Genomic DNA, 20,670 nt, shown 5'->3' on the forward strand with positions numbered 1-20,670 from the left:
TTGGAATCACTTTCTTCTCCGGCCTCACCCAGTATATACTGATCCTTTAAAACTGAGCTCATCTTTAGAGACTTCCATGGGCTGTTCCTTACCCTTTAGTCTGGGTTCTTTGCTTCTCATCTCTGTTTCTACATATCCTTCTAATATACAATTTATTAGTGGTATCCATTCTATAATCTTTGACTAACCTGTCTTCTCAGATAGTGTGTGAGCTCCTTGAGGGTAAAGCCTATTTTCAGTAGCAATCATGGCACCTAGTATTCTAGTAGGCACACAATAAATAGAGAAACTGAAGTACTGGAGGGTTAAGTGATATGCATGATGATTTAGCATGTTAGTAACTCTTAGAACCCAGCCCCTCCATGTTTGGTGTTTGTGTGGTTTAGTGGTGGTGGAAGTCTTTATGTCTTAGATGTTAGGGGACATAATCTCCTTTTGTAATTAACTATTAGAAACAAAGTATAGGTTACAATAAGAGGATGAGGAAGAACAAAGAAGAAAAAAATCACTAGGATAATCACAATCAAAACATTCACAGTCAAAGCTTTCAGTAGTCTCTAAAAGGCTACTGAAGATCCTGGCCTTTGACACTCTATGACAGCAGGTAGGTATCATCTGAGCATGGCAAGTTTTAGACAGCCAGTAACTGCTTCTTCATGGATTCCAGTCTCAGACACCTGGTATCTTTGGGGTCACTCATGAGGTCCAAGCTTAGACAAGGGAAATTCAGTAAAAGAAGCATTCTCCCTAGAGATGTGGCAGTTATTTTGAGACTTTGTTGGTTTCTTCTGTCTTAACAAATAGGTGAGTATTTCAAATGAGACTTCAATGCAAGGGCACAAGGAAATACATACTTTGGCAAATTTCCAGTGTCATGAATCTAAATAGCTTTCTTTGACCCATGGCCAACTATTAACTACCCCGGCAAAGGCAAATAATAAAGCAAATAATTAAGCTAATTTAAAAACCCTGTGCTTACTGCTGCGATGTTGAATAATTAGTAGCCTGATGTTAGTTGGTTTTGTGTACCTAGCAAAGGCCCTAGAGCTGATTTTTTATTTTTTAATCTCAAAAAGGAATTTGTGGAGCTTATCAAAAAATTTACCTGTAGCTGTTCTCCATTTTTGAGCCAAGTAATTACAGGTGGGGGCACTGCATCTGATTTGCATTCCAATGTCACTTGTCTGTTCCGTAACACAGTGACATCCTGGGGCTCATCAGTTCCAGCAATATTAGGAGGTACTGGGTATGAGAACAAATACAAAAAAAGCTTTAAAAAAATGAGCTGTAACATGATCTATATTATCATAGGTAACCAAAAAATGTTGGTTCTGCTATATGAAATAATAAGAGTCATAAAATTAAAACATTACTCATTTAATTTATAGCCTAGATAATTACAAACGGAAGTTTTTTTTACCTTATTTAGCACTTTCATGTACACTAAGTAAAGAAATCCTTTCAACAACCACATGAATGATAGAAGTAATAAAATTGCATTATTTTCACCATTTGACAGTAAAGAAACGGAGGCACAAAGAAGGGATCCCTTGTGCAGGTTATAAACTTGGTAATAATTTTATCTGAACATAAGATTTAAAAATTACTGAATCAGAGAGTGCCCATCATAATACACTGAAAGTCTTTTTCATGTGGCTTTTTTTTTTAAGCAGAATTTGCATGTCAATTAATGGCAGGTTTAATTTGTATGTGGGGATGATGGGGGCACTTAAATCCCAGATAGTTTGCACTGCCTAGTCATTCAGGCTATGAGAATGAACCAAAGATCTTCTGTTAGTTTTTAAATTATTCCTCCCCATGAGGGAGTCTAACTGGCCCAATTCTTCTAGGAAGTAATCTGACAATAGGCTGACATGTGCATGCAAAGTTATCCACAGCAGGGCTGTTTATATTGGAAAAAATATAGAAATAGCCTAAACATCCAAAAATATGGAGTAAAATGGGATACTATACAATCACTAAAAATTATGTTATAAAAATATATTTCCTGACATGAAAATGTTCACCAAAGTATTGAGATAAAAGCAAGTTAAATTCTATAGGTAAACTATATAAACATACATTTTCTATCATCATATTTTTGTGACAAAACATTTATATGCAAAAAAGTCTTTGATGAGATTCTGGATTTTTAAATTTTCTTCATCATAGTTTATATTCTATTATTTTAAACCAATGAATACAAATTATTAATGCAGAAACTAATCAAATAACTCAAAAAAATCCATGAACTGCCCCCAACAGCATTTGATTAGTCAAATATAAGAATCAGATTTGCAAAATATATATTCCCTAACTTATAAACATATCTTGTGATGTGCTGTGGTGTTGTCCCAGGTTTTTCTAATCAGGTGTGTGTATGATAGACTGTAGGAGCTTTTGCCAAATTTACCATGCACTCTCACTAGATATTCTTTGTCATCATCTCCTGCAGGACTGGATGCCAGACATGTGTATCTTCCTGTATCCTCCACCTACAAAACCCAAATAATCAATTACACAATGTTAACATGTTAGTTTTTGTTATTAAAATAAATATCCACTAGAATGAATCTAAATAATCCCAGACCAAAAGCAAGATAATTAAAGCAAACTGTTAACACTATGATTAGCACTCTGATAGAAAGCATAGGTTGTTACCTACATTATATGCAAACCTATGTTTTAACAGGATTTTGGTATTGAGGTAAGAATGTTTGTATATTAAGTGTATTTAATGATATCTGAAAAGGTAGATATATATAGGATCTAGCATCATATGTGATAGGCTATATCCTCAATGTTCATTGAAGTAACAAATATTCATGGGTTTAAACTGCAGACTGAAAAGTTAAAACAAAGCCTTTCTCAAGAAAATTAAATGTCAAATAAGTAAACAGATAAATAAAATACCTGGCTATTAAAATCAAATATATAATATCTCATCTTGACTCTACCTTTGATATACATGGTGAAACAAAAGAGTTATATTATGTAATGTGTTAGAAATAGGGTCAGACTGACAGCAGGATCTATAATTATCTAACTAAAACCAAAATCATTACTTTAAAAATCCCCAAGCATGGTTTCCATGGAATGCTAGGGTTCATTCACATGTTTGACATTGTGTAGACACAACCCATAATCATGTACATGTAGAGGATACTCTGGAAAACAGATGCATTTACTACTGCGAAAAATGTATTTTGGAAAAATAGAAATATCCTGTTCTCATTTATTTTAGTACTTGAACATTCCCAGAATATTGGCATTTAAAAAATTCTTACATTCAAACTGACTTTACAGGTTATGGAAACACTTTTTGATAGGCTGCAAAAACTCCTTTCAAAAACATTGAGACTAGAATGTTTGGAAAAACACTTAAATACAATTTTAGAAAAACAACGCTTACATTATTATTCAATAAAGAATTTTAAAATGATGTGCTGTTTCCTAAAAATAATTTCTAAATTTCTCATCATATCTTTAAAATCTCTAAAACTAACTCTTCTCTACCAACTCTGTTCATTCACAATGGATATCATCCCTTCACTTGTCTTGACTCAGCCAAACTTGAACCATCATTCAGGACTGTTCTTAAATGTTCCCTCTTCCACAAAATATTTCCTGACAACTTCTGCCCTTCTGGCTACCCACAGACATCACCTGTAGTTAGTTTCTAAAGTCTTGTTTTACTAATAGAATGTCAGAAAAATTATAGTTAAGCATGTATCTTTAGAGGAAGATTTTGCAGAGGTGGACATGCATTATGGCTCACAAAGGAGAGTACAGTATACAAAGTTTTCTAAATCTATTAGTCATAGAGTAGTTCCCTCTCCTCTTGGGATAAATTACAGAAGTAGTGTTTGACAAAAGATGTTTTAGGAAATTCTTGTCTATACCACACAATTTGCAATTTGCAAAGCATCCACATCCATTATGTACCAGGCATAAGTAGATGTTGCAGATAAATACACAAAAAAACAAAGTTGAGATAAGCAAAATATAATGCAGTAAGTGTTACTACAGAAGTATATACAAAACGCTATGAAAACAGAGGAGCAGAGTAACCAAAATCAGTTTGGGGACTTGATCATATTTAATTTTCCACTTCCATACTGTTTTTAATGGTTCTATTATTGACTCATATCCAATTGTATCTTATGTATACAGTCATTTTTCTCCCCTAGACATCGAGCACCTTCTTGAAGGCTGACACATGTCATATATCTTAGGTCTTATGGATTCTCCACAATAGCTAGAACACATGGGAAATCTGGCCATCATTTAACATTCTATGAGAACTTCATCTTGTTTTGTTACAACCCGCCTTTTTGTTCTTGCCTTTAAGACCTACAGTAACGGCCTTAACTTCCCTTTCAAGCTTTATTTGTCATTTTTTAAATATTCATTCTTCTATTCCACATACTTTCCTGTCTCCATGCTGTTCCTAATGTCACAAAATTCTTTTGCCTACTTTTTGTTTATTGAAATTATATCATTCAAGAGTTTTGATTCAGTACATGGTTTTAGTTTAACCTGACTCTTAAGTTACTGCAATGTTTGAAATGGAGAGAAAAAAGGCGAATGGAAGGTATGTGCTCCAAGACACTAGAAATGCACTGTGCTGAGATGCACTGGCTAGGCTTCTGAATCAGACTAAGGACTGAGGCCTAGCTCCATCACTGAGCAACAGTGAATACTTGGCAGATAGGTACTTAATCTCTCTGCAATTTGTGGGATAGACACATTGCCTCACAGAGTTGCCATGAGGGGAATGGGTAGGATAGATAGCCCAGATATGAACACAACAGGACACAGCAGACAGTTTATAATCCTTAGCTCTCTTCTTCCGGTTCCCTTTCTTCCATTCTCAGTGAAAAATGCAAACAAAATATGATCAAATAATTTGTTATTCTACATTCAGAGGAATGATGATTATGGTAACAACAACAGCAACAGCAGGAACAATCCTTTTTATTTTTTAAAGCATTTACTACATGCCTGTGGCACATTATGTTGGAATATTTCTTTAAATACTTCAGTGTATGAATGAGGCATGATTATTATTTTTATCCCCAGTTTATAAATGATGACACTGGGGCTCAGATGGAGAATAATTACAACATAAAGTTTGCCTTTATTAGCAGAATAGAAGATTGCTACAATAAGACATCCCAGGCACACTTCTCTTTTAATATATTCACATTTCAGATCCATTTCCTTAAACTAAACCAGTCAGTTTTATTGAACTGATCATTATTTGAAAAATTTTGTCTCTTCAGACTTTCATATCTGCTAGTTCATTTTGGAGATCAAGTGTTCTTTGAAACCTTATCTATGTGCATGTCAGATTGCTTTTTGCCAGTTCCATTAAGGGCCACATAGCACAAATTAAGAACTTCGGGAAATATACTAACACTTATAGCACTGTGAAAACTTGCAAAAGTTAATGGAAAGATATCTTGCTTTCTTCAGAGTTTAATATGATACTGCTTTGTCTTCCTTTTAATTAAGTTACCCGATCATGCATATCATAGGACTAATCTATCCTGCTCAAGTTACACAGAGCTGTGATATATAAGGATTCAAAGACGTGATTTCTTTAACAATTCTCATATATTAGCAAATGAGAAGTTTGACCTAACCTAAAATAATTGTGTGAACTTTGACACTTACCTGAGCAGTAGAAATTCTAAGAACCTCTCCTCCTTCTAGAGTTTGCAATTGATCTGTTTGTGGAAGGGGCCGGCCATCTTTCATCCAGGTCATTTTAGGGGCTGGGATTCCAGAAGCAATGCAGGCAAGTTCAAGTGGGTTATTAACAATTACTGATATCTCTTCATGTTCTTCAGATCCATTAATGTGAGGTGGTTCTATTTAAAGGGAATAAAAAACAATAATAAACCCTCTATTTCATAAAATATTTCTCGTTAGAAAAACTTGAGAATCCAACACAAATTCACGTTCACATAAAAATTGATTAGAACAAGAAAAGTGAAATAATTCCTAGATGTCATTACCGTTTCTCATTGACACACTTTCAAAAGGGATGGATCATGCACATAAGAGATAATGAAGTAAATGGCAATTCATTACCATGTAATTATAGAACAACAGATCGAACTCAGTTAATTAGAACAGTCTTACTTGACTGAAAGATTTGAAAACAATAAAAACCAAACCCAACTTGTGCCACTTTTTTTTTTGAGAGGGACTTAGCATGTTACTATGTTTTTGTATCTTTAAATACCAATAGTTTCTACAAAAGCAATGTGTAAATACTGTGGAATTTTGCTATCATCTTTTCCATGAAGAGCTTTGAGAGGAAACAATGACTAAGCAGAAGAAAAAATAGTTACACTTGGAGATAATTTCTGTATAAAACACATTTGTTATGTCTGGATGGGAGTAACTTCCTCTTTTGTTACTTATACTTCTAAAATTACCTTTCTCAAGAGAAGGTCAAACAATCTAAACACTGGGAAGAAACATTAAGATTCTTTAGTCTACTACCAACTTTGGTAATTCCTTTAAAACACATTCCCCTTACAATGACCATTCGAGTTTTCTATGACATTTTCATAATTCAAGCTTCCAGCTTAGTATTTGACAAGGCAGCCAAAATAGCTGTTGGACAGCTCCAGGGGTTAGCAGGTTTGTTTTTCCTTAATAAGGCACATAGTTTAGAACGGTGACTCATAGCAGAAGATCTGGAGTCTAAGTTTGAATGCTGGTGTCAACAATTATTAGCTTCATGTATTTGAGCAAACCTCTAAAATGGGGATACCAACATTATTTACCTAATAGGATCCGTGTGTGGCGTCAGTGAGATATATTATACACTTTTTTGTGTGTTTCTGTATGTTTTATTTTACAATTAAAGGTTTTTAAAAAGTTACTACTGCTGCAGTGTTTATACCCCAGCTGTTGGTATTAAAATTTGCTTCCCCAAATTTCCTAAATCTGCTTTCCTAAAATTAAATAAAAACTCATCATGGTTTCCAAGGCTTCCACAATATGGTCTAAATCTATCGTTGTCATTATTTACTTTTAACATACTTATATGTAACCTAGACTTCAAATCTGTCAACAAGCTCAGTCCTTTCTTGCTCCTCATAGTCCCCCAACTGAGCATGCTGAAGTACCATCAAAGTTATATTGTCCTCAAGTTCATTTTGTGAAAACCATAAATCATTTCTTGATTCTCTCAACCAATTATAAAATTTCAATCCTCTTACTTATTGGTTATTTAATATAGGTCAGTCACCATGAATACAAAGATTAATTTGGCATGCTCACTGCCCCCACCCCAAAGTTTATAATCACTAGATTTAAAACAGTAGCAGCAGTAATAGCATTAACATGTTCTTGAGTGGTTCAAACCCCAGACTGTCCAGATCTTACCTGTGTTAAGTAATTGTGACCTATTTTACTCTGTGTTTTGTCCATATGTCCTGTACTTTGGGCAGAATTAAGAGTTGTCTATACTCCAATAACTCCAGAATTTACATTTCCGGCCTAGACTCTCTTTTGAGCTCCAGATTCCTAAATGCAATTATCAAATAAACATCTCCATTTGGATGTTTGAAAACCACTTAAAACTCAACATGTATTCAGACTGAATCTATTGTCTTATTTCTCAAAACCTGTTTCTTTTTTTTCCAGTATTCTCTGCATCTAGGTGATGAATTTGCCAATTAGTCACATAAGCCAGAAACTAAGAGTCATCCTTGATACCTTCTGCATCACTTCCTTGTGTTCCAATCCACAACCAAGTCCTAATACTTCCACTGGACTTATTTCCAGAATACACCTTTTTCTCTCATCTCCCTCACTCTAATTTGAGCTACAATACCATTTACTTAATGTTTTTTTTCTTCTTGGTTGTAGGTGCCTACCCAAAATTACTGATTTCTTTCTGATTAACAGACTCAAATTTTGTTGGGGTTGTCAATGTGCTAAACAAATTACATTTCCCAGCCTCTTTAGCAGAGAGTAGATGGAGTAGATGGAGTGATATATGACAGTTCTGACCAATGAGATGTAGGTGGATGTGGTTTTGTGGGGCTTGTAAGAAAGTCTTAATTCTTTTCTAAAGGGGCAAAATTTCCTAGTTTCCTGCTCTATTGTTGCATCTAGAACAGCATCTAGTTATGCTAGGGGTGAGCAGATACTGCATGATCACCAAACAACCATGTTGTAAAGGTTCAAAAGAACTGAAAATATTTGAACTGCTGAACCAATGCAACAACTGCCTACCTCCAGCCATCTCAATGAGAAAAACGAAAGTACTTTGTTTAACCCACCATATTTCAGCTCTGTAATTCACAGCCAAGCACAATTCCTTATACTGGTCTCTCAGAATCCATTCTTGTCCTGGTCCAAGTAGCCTTGCATTTTATAGCCAGAGTGCTCTTCTCAAACTGTAGTTCTATTTGTTATTCCATTTTTAGAACTTTGACTGATTTCTCATTGTTACAGGATAAAAAGCAGACTTCTTAATGTGGTCAACAAAGTCCTTTATGACCTGGCCCTATGAAAACCCCCTATTTTGTATAATGCTCTCCCTTGTTTTCAGTGGTCTAGCCACATTGGACTTTTCAGAACCACTAATATACCATGATACCCCCCCACCACATGGATAGAATTAAATAAAGAGTATTTCCCCAAGTTAAGATGTTTGCATTCTGAGTGGTAGCACTGCTTCAAGTGAAGAACTTTCCAGAGTTTAATGGAATTAATTTTCAACAGATGCTGAAATGCTAAAACTTCTCATCTTTCTTCTAATCCCGTTTTCAAATCTGTTTTGAGAAATTATTGCTTATAAACTCAACTTTATAAACGGCATGCTGTTCTTTAAGAATTCCACTAAGAATAACATTGTTGTTTTTCTCCTTAATTTGCTTCATCCAGAAATGCACCAGTCTATGATTCTGCTCCTGGGTTCTTTCTTCCCCTCCCCCCCCTCCCCTGGCCACATGCTAGACCAGGCCCCTGCATTTACAGGGCTGTATGAATACAGCAGCCTCTTCAATTCATTTTTCACTCTGTCAGAGGGATTTTTTGGAAGTGAAATCCGTCTGTAACATATTTCTCCTTAAGATTCTTCCATTGCCTTGATAATGAGGTCCAAACTTCCTCAAAGTTCTCAGATCTTTGCATAGTTTGTCCTCTGCCCATATATAGTTCCTGTCTTGTCTCTTGCTACTCTTCCTCTTACACTCAGTTTCAGGGAGTGTAAATTGACAATTCAAATTGTATAATCTCTAGGTGAGAAATGTATATAAAATTCCCCACTCATCTCTACAGTCCTGCTCTTCAGGGCTCAGATTTATGCTTGAGGAGATCGAATCTGAAATTTACCATCCCACAGAATGTTATTTTATCCACATAATCCTCATCACGCTGAAAAGTAATTACTTGTTTAGTATCTGTCTTCCACAGATGCAGGAAGTTGAGGGCTGAGATCATATCTTTCTTAGTGATGCGTTTTTGTGTTTGCCACACCATACATGTTCATAATGATAGTTAAATGATGGCTAGAAACATACCTGTCATATAATGTATATTCAATAATACTTGATATGTGAATAATGAATGTACAGGATCACATTATGTCATCTCCTCTTACTCCTCACGTTCTGTGAATTGATGTACAGGAATTTGCTACCCAATCCCACCCTGCACCTCCCAGACACACAGTTGTTTGTTTTTTTTTTTTTCTCATTGACACATAATTATTATGCGTATTTAGGGGGTACAATGTGATGTTTCCATACGTGTATACATTGTGTAATTATCAAATCAGGGTAATTAGCATTTCCATCACTTCAAACATTTATCAGTTCTTTGTGGTGAAAGCATTGAAATTCCTCTCTACTAGCTATTCTGAGAGGGACAATAGTACATTGTTAACTGTAGTCACCCTACTTTGCAATAGAACACCAGAACTCATTCTTCCTTTCTAATTGTAACTGTACCCATTGACCAACTCCCCATCTCCCTTGTCTTTGGTAACCACTGTCCTATTCACTACTTCTATGAGATCAACTTTTAAAAATTTCACATGAGTGAAACCATGTGGTATTTTCTTTCTGTGCCTGGCTAATTTCACATAGTTTAATGTTCTCCAGGTTCATCCATGTTGTCATAAATGACAGAATTTTACTCTTTTTTATGGCTGAATAGTACTCCATTGTGTATATCTACTACATTGTCTTTATTCATTCATCCATAGTTGAACATTTAGGTTGATTACATATCTTGTCTGTTGTGAATAGTGCTGTGATAAACGTGGATTTATTTGACATACCAATTTCATTTCCTTTGGATGGAGATATATATATATATATATCTCCAGTAGTGGGATTTCTGAACCATATGGTAGTTCTATTTTTAATTTTTTTAGGAACCTGATTTTCATAATGGCTATACTGATTTACAGTCCCACCAACAGTGTGCAGGCGTTCCCTTTTCTCCACATCCTTGCCAACCCTTGTTACCTCTTGTCTTTTTGGTAATACCAATCCTCACTAGAGTGAGGTGATATCTCATTGTGGTTTTGATTTGCCTTTCTTTGATGATTAGTAATGTTGAGGCTTTTTTCATATACCTGTTGGCCATTTACATGTCTTCTTTTGAGAAATGTCTGCTGAGGTTTTTGTCCATTTTAAAATTGTGCTCTTTCATTTATTGCTATTAAGTCCCTTATATATATTGGATATTAACCCCTTATCAGAGGTATAGTTTGAAATATTTTCTCCCATTCTGTAGGTTGTCTCTTCACTTTATCGAATGTTTCCTTAGCTGTGCAGAGGCTTTTTCTTTGATATAATACCATTTGTCTATTTTTGCTTTTGTTGCCAATGCTTTTGAGGTCTTATCCAGAAAACTCCTTGCCAAGTCCAATATCATGAAGTATTTCCTCTGTGTTTTCGTCTAGTAGTTTCGTAGTTGGGGACTTACATTTAACTCTTTAATCCATTTTGAGTTGTTTTTTGTATACAGTGAAAGATAGAGGTCCAGTTTCATATTTCTGCATGTGGGCATCCCAATTTTCCCAGCACTATTTATTGAAGAGACTATCCTTTCCCCGTATGTGTTCTTGGGACCTTTGTCAAAAATCAGGTGGCCGTAGGTGCATGAATTTATTTCTGAGCTCCTTATTCTGCTCAATTGGTCTATCTGTCTGTTTTTATGCCAATAGCATGCTGTTTTGATTAATACAGCTTTGTAGCATATTTTTAAGTTAGGTAGTCTGATGCCTTAAGCTTTGTTCTTTTTACTCAAGACTGCTTTGGTTATTTAGAGTCTTTTGTGGTTCCATACAAATTTTAGTTTTTTTTTTTCTTATTCAGTGAAGAATGTCAATGGTATTTTCACAGAAATTGCATTGAATCTCATTGTTTTGGGAGTATGGCCATTTTAATAGTATTAATTCTTCCAGCCCATAAACATGAAATATCTTTCCATTTATTTGTTTCCTTTCAATTTCTTTCACTGATGTTTAAATTTATTCTTACATATCTTTTTTTTTTTTTTTTTTTTTGGATAGCTATTGTATCTCAGTATCTCCAGAGGATTGGTTTCAGACCCTCTGTGAATACCAAAATCTGCAGATGCTTAATTAAGCCTGGCAGCAGGCCTTGAGAAACCCATAGATACAAAGTTGGCCCTTGGTATCCACGGATTCCACATCCAATGAATATTATATTTTTGATATGCAGTTGTTTGAATCCACAGATGTGGAACCAACACATATGAAGGGCTGACAGTAAATGGGATTATTTTCTTGATTTCTTTTTCAGATAATTTGCTGTTGGCAAATAGAAATGCTACTGATTTTTGTATGTTGATTTTGTATCCTGCAACTTTACTGAATTTGTTTATCATTTCGAAGAGTTTTTGCTGTAGTATTTAGAGGTTTTCTATATATACGACTATGCTGTCTGCAAACAGAGCATTTGACTTACTTCTTTCGAATTTGGATGTCTTTTATTTTTTTGCCTGATTGCTCTAGCTAGGACTTCAATACTATGTCTAATAGAAGTAGAGAAAGTGGGCATCCTTATCTTGTGCTAGACCTTATAGGAGAAAGACTTTCAACTTTTTCCTATTTAGTGTGATGTTAGCTGTGGATTTATCATAAGCAGTCTTTATTGTGTTGAGGTATGTATCTTCTATCCCTAATTTGTTAAGCGTCTTTCTCATGAAGGAATGTTGAATTTTGTCAAATGCTTTTTTTGCATCTATTGAAATGATCATATGATTTTTGTCCTATCTGTTAACGTGATGTATCACATTTATTGATTGTGTATGTTAAAACATCCTTGCATCCCTGGAATGCAACCCACTTGATCAGAGTGAATGATCTTTTCAATATACTGTCGAATCTGGTTTGCTAGTATTTTGTTGAGGATTTTTGCAACTATATTGAAAAGGGATATTGGGTTGTAGTTTTCTTTTGCCTCTAAATATCCTGGAGAACTTCCTTTACTCTCAGCCTCCATTCTATGGAAGTAGCATCTACTCCAGAGAATCATTGTTCTGTTTCCCTCTACAGACGAAACTCCCTTTAATCCATCTGGAAAGTAACTAATTTGGTTCAATTTAATCCAACAAATAACACATTAATAGTCTCTAATGTATTAAATGTCATGCTAAGCACTGGGAATGCAGCAATAAGAAGACATCTGCCCTCATAAAGCTTAACTAGGGATGAAGCAGAATTTTAGGGTTACACAAATAATTAAATTTTAATAGGTGCTCTGAGAAAGATTATGACACACTCTGACACATATGCTAACTTCCACCAAACCAAGACTCTTGCCAAAATTACTTTTGCTCTTCTCTGTAGGGTGTATTTTCTGCTATGTAAGGAGCATGGGATCTCACTTGCTTCATAGTGAAAAAAACAAACAAAATGCCAAAAGGTCTTGGTTATTGAAATAATTCATTTCATTATCTTCCTTTGTCTTCGGAGGTTAATATTTTTTACTTCAAAGAAAAGTGTTTTCTCTTAAACTGTTGCATTGAGAACATTGGAATACATATTTTAAGTATTTAAATGCACACAAGAATAAATAGAACTAGACTATTTGAAATGATTATTCCAGCTATAATCTATAGACTGGATTATTTAAAGGCTGGGATAATATATAATAGTATCCATATTATGCTTTTTCATCAAATTTCTATAATCAGATGTGGTTTCAATTCTTGGCAAAAGTTTAAAAAGCTACTTATCAATGGGTTATAAGATTTTATCAATGAATAATGTTTTATGAGCTGGAGTTTTCATCTCTTCAGACAGATAAAGAATACAATTTAAATTTAACATGCTTCAGATGAGAGTAAGTCAATGTGAATTATGAAAGAAATAAAAATGCAATAAAATTTGTTCAAAAAATTGTCTCATCTCAACTGATTCTAGGAATTATACTTTTTTTACTAAATATTCACTATCACTTATTTTCCAGTTATTCTACATTGACCACAATGTTTACATACCTAAGACCTTGAGGATAAAGTGCTTGCTGACTTCTCCAGCTTCATTTGAGGCAATGCAGGTGTACTTTCCCGAATCTTCAGTCTCTGCTTTGAGGAGCTGCAGGACCATACCATGGGTGCTGACTGTCAGATGGGCATCAAGCCCCAGAGGCTGGCTATCTCTAAGCCAGGCCATACTGGGAGCTGGGGTTCCATGTGTAATGCATGCCATAGAGGTGGAACTGCCTTTGAGAATTGTGATTTCCTCTGTCCCCATTGAATTGTCCATATTTGGTGGGGCTACATAGAAAACAACATGGGCAAAATTTGGATGTCTATTGTAGTTTGAGATCAATTTAAATTAAAACATTTGAATAATTCTATAATGTTTCTGTGGTTGATAAAAATATATACTTTAAAATTGTGTAATTAAGGACTTTACAATAAAAATATCTATTAGGAATGCTAATTATTAACCTTCCAAATATTAGCAATAAAACTTAAAAATTGTTTTCTTACAGAACATACAATGTGTTTTAAATTTTGGTGATTTTTCAACTTCTTCGGTCCATCTCGTTAATTTGTTGTAATGTATATAATAGTTTTAGTAGTATTCTTTTAACTACTTTATACAGTATAAATAAAATAATATCAAGTTATAGAGTAAGTCATTTGTAGATTATAATAAAGAGTTACTTAAATGAGGTGCTCTTGGGGATTGAGAAATGTGGATCAGCAAACTTCAGTATTTCCGAAATGGAAGGTATTGCGTTCTCTCCATATATACACATACACACATGCATATATGCACATACATCCATTCATAGTTTGAATACTGTAAACAAGCTGCTAATATTGTTAGAAAAGTTTTCACTTTTTCTTTACGTGAAAAGACTGGTGTCATGTCTGGATTGAAATGCTATTTCAAAAAATTAGACTTGATTTATTGCAAATTTCTAGATCAGTAGAGTATTTTGACAGACAGACAGTATGGTCCAATAATATGGACCCCTTGGAAGAAAATACATTCTCTAGTCAGTAAGATCCTATTTCACTAATCCTTTTTGATAAAATCAGATTTCTAAATCTCTGAGGAAGTCAGTTTCTGAAGATAAGTCTGTTGCTTAATACTTGACATAGTAAAGTAATAGGGTCATTTCTGTGACACATACCAAACACTTGAAGACTGTAATGCTTATTATCCACCCCAGCTCTGTTGGCGGCCACACAAGTATACACAGCGGCATCAGACACCTGAGCTCTCACAATCCTGAGGAACAATTGATCCAACATTTCATCACGTGATCCCATGCAACAAATACACATAAAATAGTTATGATTTATAAATAGGCTATAGGTGGTAATTTATGTTGGGAAATTTTAATTATGAGGCCTATAGCCATCCATCACAAAATATAGGGGCCTCAAATGCAATTTATTCTACAAAGTTGATTAGGCAGTGACAATAAACCACTGGAAATACAGCACAATTTAAGAGGTGAATATTTTTCAAATATATATTAATAGAGAATGCTGCTAACATGAAAATCACATTATCATAGTAGGCATCTTCCTGCTACCTTGCCACATAAAGTTTTAGCTAAAACAGTAATTCCTGGAAATACATATGTGATAACAAACCTGTCTATAAAAGAACACTTTACACATTTATTTAAAAATGAAAGCAATTAAATAAGGATAAAAAAATCATTTCAAGTGTATATTTGTTGTCCTCCCTCTACTAAAAATATACTTAAAGGGGAAAAAAACTGTAAAGGCTTAGAAAAAAACATTTCTTCAACACTGTTTAAATGAAGGAAAAGTCTACAATCACAGTTACTTCATCTGTTTAGGAAATCAGACACAATAAAAGCTGACCTGATAACTTGTCCTGCTGCCAGTAACCGGATATGGGAGGAGAGAGGCAGAGGAAGTCCATTCTTCAGCCAGTTTATCTGTGGTGGAGGTGTCCCTGTGGCTCTGCATTCAATATTTATTGAGGTATCCACTAAAGTCATTAGTTTCTCTGCTTCATCTTTATTACCCCTAATTGTAGGTGTAACTGTGTCGAGGAGAAAGTGAGAGAAAGGGAAAATGGATGTATTATGTATTACTAGTTCAAATAATTTCAACTACAATTGCTCTCATTTCAAAATTGTATCCCAAAAGGAAATAACAGAGGGATCAAATTTAAAACTAAATGCTCCAGACACCTGCTGCTGGACCTTCACTTCTACTGGTAGATTCTTAAGGCAGCATTATCCAAAGAGGGGGATATTTCATATTTACCAAAGACATTCAAGTTAAAAATTCGGTCTTCTTCTCCAGCGGGATTAGTAGCAACACATGTGTATTTCCCCGTGTCAGATGTAAGAGCTCCATAAATGTTTAAAGTGCTGCCATTTGCACTCACTCTATGGAAAAGATCATAACAGAGGGGCTGAAATGAGTTTGAATCTATTTCACTAAGTACATGAAAGCCTATTAAAAATCAGTTACTGAAAGTGATGGAAAATTCAAGCAAACAACTGAAATTCTACAGTAGTGAGTCTCATACCACCACTTCCTTATGAGAAAAAAAGGAAATGAACAAAATCAGGAATACTTCTCTATTCAAATCACAGGCAAAGACATGTTTTTCTCAGAGCTAGAATACTGTATTCTTAGTTATCAAAATAAGATTAGAATTCATGTTATACAAAATTCTGGCATGAAAGTTGAAGACTGTTACAGACAATGAGAAACTGAAAAAATTACACATAAAAATCTAGTTATAAACAATACCTTAATAAAAACAGAACAGGATCATTTAAATTGTGACAACAATATATGTGGTTATATTTTGCAAACATTTTTTCTACAAACTGCTAAATAAAGCTTTTCTTTTGAATTACATAATAGTAAAAAATAAATATACAATGAGATCATTAAAGATCTCTGAGCTAAGGTTATTTCATTATTGGTTGTCTTCACACACCATTAATTCAAAATCAAAATTTCCTGTGTTTTTGGTAGAGATCAAATTGCCATCTACAGTTGTACGATAGTGATTTCATTAGGATCACCCTGTGTCAAAAGTAAAAGCTCCATTTCTATTATATCTTGTTATTAAATGTTTATTGAGAGCTATATTATTATCTGGGATATAGTTGTGCTTTTTTTTCCAAAATAAATTTTTTTAATTGCATGAGTTTAATTAAATTAATAAGCAAAAAGCAAGTTGCTGTGATCAAAAAAAGTAGTACACTGACTTTGGAAAAACTATTGTAGTTGATTGACAAACTGTTCTACCTACAAATCTATACACATTATGAAATGAATGAATAATAAAGATATAAGAATAAGTACATTTAGAATGTTAATGTAGGAGAAGGAATGATAGACTCCAAATTCCTAGCTACAAATACTATCTTATATAAAAGATATCCATATATAAAAGATCTTATCTTTATATCCCTTATAAAATCTTTAGATGCCATCGAATATGTACTTGGTCTGAAATATGGCAAATACCAGCTGATTTAACAAAATAATTAAATACTTGTTATTTACTCAAAAATGTTCACACCAGAGAAATAAAAGTTAAAATGTATCCTCTAAAAGACTAGAAATTTTAATACACAATGAATACAAAGAAAATAACATTTATCTCTTTAAATTATATATATTCAATTTATTGACCAGAAAATATACTCCAAACCCTTAAATTTACATATTGGTCCAAAATGTTAAAGTCTACAATACATGTAGTTAATGCCTACTTATGCATATAATTAATCTGGTGTAGGTAATGGGATTTTGTGATGAAGTAATCTAGTACAATATCAAATTCCAGATTGTCCTTCCAAAGGAATTTGTTGTTGAAAGTAGGAGGAGGCCCTTACCACATTATTATTCCATCTCTATGTGGTTTGTGGCATGGGCAACAAGTGCCAGCTGAAAATGGGATTTGGACAAACCATTATGAGAGTTATGACATTATCGTATATTTTCTCAAAATGAGCCAATCGGGATAGCATGTCCAAGTCTATGTGGTTTGTTGCATGGGTAACAAGTGTCAGCTGAAAATGGCATCTGAACAAACCACTATAACAGTTATGACATTATTGTATCTTTTCTCAAAAGGAGCCAATTAGTATAGCATGTACACAGTTTGGTTGTTTCAGCATACAAAATCATATCTAGAATTATTGATGAATCATTTGTGAGATAAAGTTGGTTTGGCATTTGCAGGAAAGAACTAATTATTTTTATGGCATGGACTTTAGTGTAACCATTCTGAAATTACAAGAACAAAATCAGCAACAGTTAACATTACAGTTAATGAGTTAATTAAAGTTAGTCAAAGTTAATGAGTTAATTAACATTACAGAGTTAACGGATAAGAAACATACACAATTCTGAGTGATTCTCTAAGGAGAATGTCTATGTCCAGTTCTCAAAAGTTTTCTGTTTTGTTGTGAATAAAATGATAGCTAAGTTCCAATGGGATGGAATTTGGTATTATTATTCATGTGAAATTTGAAGCATAAAGCATTGTAGAAGGCCTTACAATTTATAATGGAAGCTTATTTTTAAACATACCGGATTCTTTCTGTTTCACCACTAGCTACGGGCTTTCCATCTTTAAGCCATTGAATAAGTGGAGTAGGAATGCCATTTGCATTGCAGACCAGCTCAACATTTTCTCCTAGAAGGACACTGACATCACTTGGAATTTCAGCACCAGCAACACTTGGAGGAACTTTGGAGAAATAATTAGGAATTTCATTAACAAGACACAGGATATAAATTCTAATAAATATAACAGAATCATAAAACAATATGCCATTTCTAGTTCATATTCTTTGTAGATTATGGTTCAAGATCAAACTATTGTTATCTTCATGAATTACTTTTAAATGATGAAGATAAAGGAACTCTTCAATATTTCTGGTGCATTTGTAAGTTGATATAATTATTTAGTCATAGAGGCTAGTGATAGAGCTACTTCATGATCACCCCTTCTGGCCAAATTAAATCACTCTTAGATTAAATCCTCAATGGATAGTACAGTTAAAGAACCACAAGCACATAGGTAAGGCAGCCATGCATTTTTTGTGTTTTTCTTTTGCTCTTAATTCACTAGACTTATAGACTCTGTCTTATAAAACCTTGGCATAAAGGTCTGAGGAAAGTATCTAAGTTGGTTATTTCTTTCTCCATTATTGAATTTAATTATTATTTATTCTGAAAAATGGATAGGTTTATTGTAGTTCTGAAGAGCCAATAGTTTCTATTCTCTTTTTCTAGCCATCTTTGGTTTTCACTTTGATTTCACTGAGAAATATTGTGTAATAAAAATACTGCCAATGGTATCAGATAGAAACATATTTGAATTCCTATTCTATATGATCATAGTGATGTGCAGAAAGTAGTTCACACCAGGTCACAAAGCCAATTTTGTACATGTTTTCCCCACTCTGTGTTCAGTAACATCCCTTTGGCAGGTTGAAATCTTGTATATATTAGATCATGGTGGGAATATTTATACCATGGACACTGGCAAACAATTGGCTACAAATCATAATCTTTTTGTCTGGAGAGACCATTCTTAAACATTTACCAGCACATCACTGAATAATCTCTATAAATCTAATTTTAGTCATTCAGAAAATAATAATTATACCACATTTGCAGAATTTAGAGTACTAAAGAAGTTGAGTCAATAACATTAGTAATAAGAGACATCCTACAATGAGTATCTAATATATGACAAGCACTGGACTCGGTCCTATATACATATATTATTTCTAGTTCTAAGACATAATAAAGTATATAAAAATCTGGTAAAATGTTTAGTTCTACCACATATCTCATGATTAGCATCTGTTATTATTAATGCATTAAACATAATTAAATATGCAACTTCTGATACTGAATCTCTGACTAGCTGTTTTTCCTTTAGCTTCTGAAATCCCAAAGCATCACTAATCATCACAGAAAGACCTACTGATAGCTGTGAAATTAATTCTTCTAATTGTATTTTTTTGGAGTTATCTTTAGCAGAGCACACAACAGATACATAATATTCATAATAGAATTCATAATTTATGAGAAATTATTTCCCTAATAAGACTGGAAGAAAAAGTATTTCAACTTAGTTTCAAGTTAGACTTTCATTTCAGTTTCAATACTGAGCCAAATGTAATAATCAGAGGTTTACTGAAAATCAAAAGAAAACAACTTGTCCCTGAAATGCTTAATACTATGTTGGAACATAGTAGGCATTAATTAAATATTTGATGAACTGCTCCTTATTATCATCTTAAAATAGTATAAGATTCATCGTTCATTAAAATTTACCTAATTTACCTGTGGTCAGATCATAGTACAACTTCTTTGTGAATTAAATCTTATCTATACCAACGAGAACAGATCTATAAGCTTAGCATCAAAAGAAATTATACCAGTTTAAAATAAGTATAACTCCATAGAATATATACTATAGAAAGATAATAATGGAAGTGGAAATGGAAAATTGGAAAAAGTAGAGATTACTAAATTTCCACTATTCTTTTTTCCACATTTATGTCCATTTCCCTGAAAACAGAATCTACTGGTAAATACAAGACAGAAAACTGATGATAGTTTTTGATGATCTAAAGATATGTTGAATCAATTACTACTGATCCCTTTAAATGTAGATTTTGTACTATAAATGGAATAACAAAGAAATTGAAGATAGATCACAGTGGACAATACATACCTTGAATTGAAAGAAAGTAATATTTCTGGGCTCTTCCCTCCATATTTGAAGCAATACATGTATAGTTTCCACTATCTGAACGCTGGGACCGGGCAATCTGGAGTTTGCTACCACCAGACAAAATATGAACTTCTAGTGAGTCAGAATTTTCTAGAGGTAGAAATAAAGCACAATAAAACATTTAAAAAACCTTTAAACTGCAAGATCTCTAAAATTCATGATAAAATGTCTTGCTTTATGTGATAAATGTATTTCTTAAAAGTTCTCCGAGTGTACTTTCATTTTAAATGAGTCTTTTTAAAAAAAGAAAAAAATTCTTTATAAAATGACTAATCATTTTGCAATGAGTCTATTTTGTAAATTTGTATTTCAGTGCATTAGGCTTCTTGAACTAAACACCCCTATGAGCATGGTACTTAAAATGTGCTATT

At 33.6% G+C, this 20,670-nt stretch overlaps 1 protein-coding gene across 1 annotated transcript in view; it reads right to left on the minus strand.

The window, feature by feature from the left end:
* HMCN1 (hemicentin 1) overlaps window positions 1-20,670 on the minus strand; it is a 452,346-nt gene that overhangs the window by 78,349 nt on the left and 353,327 nt on the right. Inside the window, exons 63-71 of the mRNA XM_025362857.1 lie at window positions 20,240-20,389; window positions 18,076-18,235; window positions 15,781-15,905; window positions 15,370-15,553; window positions 14,664-14,761; window positions 13,513-13,791; window positions 5,680-5,876; window positions 2,414-2,495; window positions 1,106-1,242 (exon numbers count right to left, since the gene is read on the minus strand). Of these exons, the coding sequence (XP_025218642.1) occupies window positions 1,106-1,242; window positions 2,414-2,495; window positions 5,680-5,876; window positions 13,513-13,791; window positions 14,664-14,761; window positions 15,370-15,553; window positions 15,781-15,905; window positions 18,076-18,235; window positions 20,240-20,389 (1,412 nt within the window). The remainder of the gene's footprint in view (window positions 1-1,105; window positions 1,243-2,413; window positions 2,496-5,679; window positions 5,877-13,512; window positions 13,792-14,663; window positions 14,762-15,369; window positions 15,554-15,780; window positions 15,906-18,075; window positions 18,236-20,239; window positions 20,390-20,670) is intronic.

The sequence above is a fragment of the Theropithecus gelada genome, chromosome 1 (genome assembly GCF_003255815.1).
Source record: "Theropithecus gelada isolate Dixy chromosome 1, Tgel_1.0, whole genome shotgun sequence".
NCBI classification, from domain to species: Eukaryota; Metazoa; Chordata; class Mammalia; order Primates; family Cercopithecidae; genus Theropithecus; species Theropithecus gelada.